We start from the raw sequence: 3884 nt of genomic DNA on the forward strand, positions 1-3884 counted from the left end.
ATAATCACTATTTTTAAATATTACAAATACTTCATTGTCACGAAGAACCCTAATAAGTGACATTTCCTGCATTCATCTCTTTTTTCTTTTTTCTTTTTTACTGTATTCAGGTTTCAACTCGTAACTTGCTGACACTTTGACAAATTATAAATAGTGATTTTGAATTAATAATCAACCAATATGTTCCAAATAATTCACAGTTATAGGTGCAAGAAAATAATTCAAAAACAAAATGTGAAACTGAAACCTAGACAAGAAAACAAAATGACAGCTCTCTTTTAACGAGAGACTCAAGAAAGCTATGAAAAATGGAGAAGTGTAGTGTAAATGGCGTTCCTGCATATTTTCATCTATATAGCTCATATTTGTATCAATATTCATTTAAGTAAGTATACAACATTTCGTCTTTCTTCGGCTTGTTTCGACTAAGCAACGCCTTGAGAAGTCGTATACCCTTGCTACGAAGCTGTTCACCATCTTTGGGGCTTCTGTTTCCAACATGCAAATGCATTGAAGCAGATTTCCGAGGTTCAGATATAGACTGCAATGTTCAGACAACAGTCTGTTAGAAACTATTTTTGTCAGCAATTCGAGTCAATAATTAGCAAATGGACAATAAATCTAACTTTTAAGATGGTCCTCGTGCGTAAATCAGAGACCGAGGAACATATGAGAGGAGCTATTACCAAAGAAATACACAGTATGGTGCAGGGTTATTAAGGGCTTGCGGGTTGCGCACCAGGGATTTTTGACAATAATTTTATATTTTATTACTAGATGATAGAAGAATCTAATACTACCATTTGTCTTCCGAGAGAAGGTGTTGGGATAGTTGTCCGGCTACGATTTGGAGTGCTTGGATGTGAACATTTTGGAGATGTGGTATTGCTCGAGTGGGAATTAGGACGTACAAAAGGAAACCGGGGAGGAGATGCTGTCCGATGTTCTGCTATCATCGAGCAAACACATAATCAACACATCGTAAAACTTAAATTCTGAAAAAATAGATAAATTTTTTTTATCTGTTACCCAAATTTATATTTGGCATGTTGCTAGAGAATGAAGAGTTTCTAGAGCGCCCTTTGCTGCAACAGTGATAGCATAAGTTTCATTGCTTGGTAGCTCCAAACATACAGAATTTGATTAGAAATAACTCGGTGGCATAAACTCACCTGACCGTTGATGGAGGAGTTTCTTTGGTTGTAGCTCGAGCTGCATGGTGATTTGCTCATAAGAAAAGTGGTTAAAATAGAAATGCATCAACACTAAAAAGAAACCAAAGCCAATTTAGGTACAGTACCATTCCTAAATTGATTCCAGTCATCTCCAACATTCAGGCAGCATTCTGGGTTTCTTATATTAGCTTGAACAGCTCCATCTATCGTCTCGCCCACTAAAACGATAATATTGAAACTTTTAAGCCAAAATATATAAAATTTATATTTATAATTGTAAATCGAAACTAAAATAATAATATATAATTTACAATAACATTATCCATGAGTTTGTAGACCTGGTAAAATGTATCGCTTGTGATACTTTGGAGTCTTAATCATTAGTGACTGCTGCGACAGACCTTCAAGATCGATGTAATACTGGCACCTCCGCAATCTCTTAAACACCACAAAGGAACAATCAAGAATCAATACAAACATCCAAAGGCTGTGTATATTTCTGTTTCTAAACATATTTGGTAACAGTTGACGCGCAAGGAGGTGCTACCTCGACATCATCTATTGCAGCAATCTCTGAGTATATCTATAATTCTATGGACCACCAAATGAATACTAATAAATGTTTTATTCATGACTATATTCTTACTTACTCAACCACATTCATGAAATGATCTGGAAACACAGGAATAGCAAGATTACCTGCTCCATGCAAGATATATGGAACTCATTTTCTGAAACTTCGTCGACCTTTTCATCCAGCAGATAACTGACCTTAAAGGTGGCATGGCCCAAATGGTCCACCGTATTAACAATTGCATCAACGGCATAATCTTTTAATGTATTCGCCACTCTACATAATTATAAACATTTCAGGATGAAAAAACTTTGAGAAAAAGAATTCTTTGGAGCAAATTAATAAAAATGACATGGAATGGAGTCCCTGCCGCAATCTCGACTCACATTTCCTTTTGGTTGTCATCCATATAAGACAACTCAAAGTATTCAGCAGCTGAATATAATTCTTTGCTGAGATTCTTCAAGTCCTAAAGAAACAAAAATTATATTATATTGACTAATTGAAATTCAGCCAGTTAAAATTTTTAATTGAAGATCCTAAACAAAGATGAAACATAACAAGTCTCTGGTCTCTTAATGCAACTTCATAATCATCCATTTCCCACATTCACTAAATGGTACTTTCTTTATACAAGGACATATTTAATTTTCACCATTTACCCCTCAAGCTTTAACCGGAACTAATTCACATGGATACAGGAGTAGTACTACTTCTGTAAAGAAGTAATACTGCACAAGGACCACAAACTAGCAGAATATTAAAGAAAACTAACTGAAACAATTAATAACCTCTAAACTATCCGAGAGGATCATGCTTTGCTCCATGGAGACATCATCGTAGCTACATGACTCACGAGGACGCATTGAAGCAGATGCGGTAATTGTTGCCATGAAGTACGAATGACTTATAATGGTAGCCAATATGTGCTAATCTTGCTGCAAAAACATTCCACAAACATGACAAAACTACTAAATCATGGCTCAAATCTTAAATCTGGTAAGAAAATGCAAATTTGTGAGCAAGGAGTTCTTGCAAGATGAACAGAAAATGAAACAAATACAAATCCCAATATTCTGAAAAGCATTAATTATCACAAAAACAGACACAAGACCAACTAATTAGTTCATATCACAGAGAAGCAGGATTAACGTACAGGTTAGAGTTTGAGCTGGATGCATAAATTTGAATTAAAAAGAACAAGACAGGAAAAGAAATACAAGAGTTTCTAGTGGGAAGACACGTGAAATTAAAAACAATGAATGAGCCAGTACGAAGCATTTTCCTGATAACTACATCCATTTCTCTAAGGAACTAGGATTCCCATTGAGAACAATGAAAAAAAAGCTAGAAATCTTGCTAACCGTTACAAGTACTCTCCCATTGTCAAGTTCCCAGAAGATTATCCATTCACTCTTTCCGTAAAAAAGAACATCAGAAACTCCGAATTCAAAATCAAGAAAAGCAGGAAAAAAACCTAGAGAAAACAAGATTTGGGCTCCAGCTCCATTTTAATGTACACAAGCATTAAAAAGCTTGCTGAGCATTCCTACCAAAAAAACCCACCTTGAAAACTCCAAAAGACTCAACCCTTCGTTTTCTCAACAAAACAACGAACCAACACGGCACGAAACCGTGTAAAACGATGCTTTCTGTAAAACTATGCCACCCCGCAATTACTATCCATCAACTTGATCAGTGAGTGTGGGTTTGAAAAAATATGAAAAAAGGACAGCAAAAAAGGACCAGTAAACTGATAGTGACCATTATGTTTTGGTACCAAGATTTTGACAACACCCAAATGAAAAACGACAAATTTTTCTGAGTTATTCTTTTCAATCCGTTGGTGGGATGTTGAAAAGGTTGGGGAAGAGCAGAAACGGAGACAATAACTTCAGGAAATCGCCTCAAATCGACAAGCAAAATTTCAAGAAATTGAAGGGTTTTGTGTATAATCTTACAAATATCATAGACCGTCACTGGCTTAGGCGTGTCTTTCTTAATTTTCATAATTCTCCAATAATTTTTAATTATTAGATTCAAATTCAAAATACATATCCTCATTTTTATCAATAAAAATTGATTGATATATATTAAAAAATATATCGAACAATCGTTTTTTAAAAAAATAAATA

General features: G+C 34.9%; 1 protein-coding gene across 4 annotated transcripts; it reads right to left on the minus strand.

Moving 5' to 3' along the window:
- Positions 1-235: 235 nt before the first annotated feature.
- Positions 236-3721, minus strand: LOC140990680 (protein ABIL3-like). 4 transcript variants are annotated; one of them, XM_073460507.1, is made up of 10 exons: positions 3316-3721; positions 2541-2687; positions 2136-2218; positions 1875-2025; positions 1514-1613; positions 1301-1393; positions 1173-1212; positions 1030-1085; positions 801-949; positions 236-541 (listed from the first exon to the last, which is right to left on the minus strand). In XM_073460507.1, the coding sequence occupies exons 2-10, from the start codon at positions 2640-2642 to the stop codon at positions 371-373; spliced, it is 945 nt and encodes a 314-aa protein (XP_073316608.1). In that variant the 5' UTR covers positions 2643-2687; positions 3316-3721; the 3' UTR covers positions 236-370. The 4 variants fall into 4 exon arrangements, with proteins under 4 accessions (XP_073316608.1, XP_073316609.1, XP_073316607.1 ...); XM_073460508.1 differs by having other exon boundaries at positions 3227-3721; XM_073460506.1 differs by having other exon boundaries at positions 3114-3720.
- Between the last annotated feature and the right edge of the window lie 163 nt (positions 3722-3884).

The sequence above is a fragment of the Primulina huaijiensis genome, chromosome 12, assembly GCF_012295235.1.
Source record: "Primulina huaijiensis isolate GDHJ02 chromosome 12, ASM1229523v2, whole genome shotgun sequence".
In the NCBI taxonomy this organism is placed as follows: Eukaryota; Viridiplantae; Streptophyta; class Magnoliopsida; order Lamiales; family Gesneriaceae; genus Primulina; species Primulina huaijiensis.

Coding starts and splice junctions, on each gene's coding strand:
- LOC140990680 (XM_073460507.1), bottom strand. CDS start 2,642: ATGGCAACAATTACCGCATCTGCTTCAATGCGTCCTCGTGAGTCATGT. Junction 1,086..1,172: donor ACTCCTCCATCAACGGTCAG/GTGAGTTTATGC, acceptor TCACTGTTGCAG/CAAAGGGCGCTCTAGAAACT. Junction 950..1,029: donor CATGCCAAATATAAATTTGG/GTAACAGATAAA, acceptor GCTCGATGATAG/CAGAACATCGGACAGCATCT.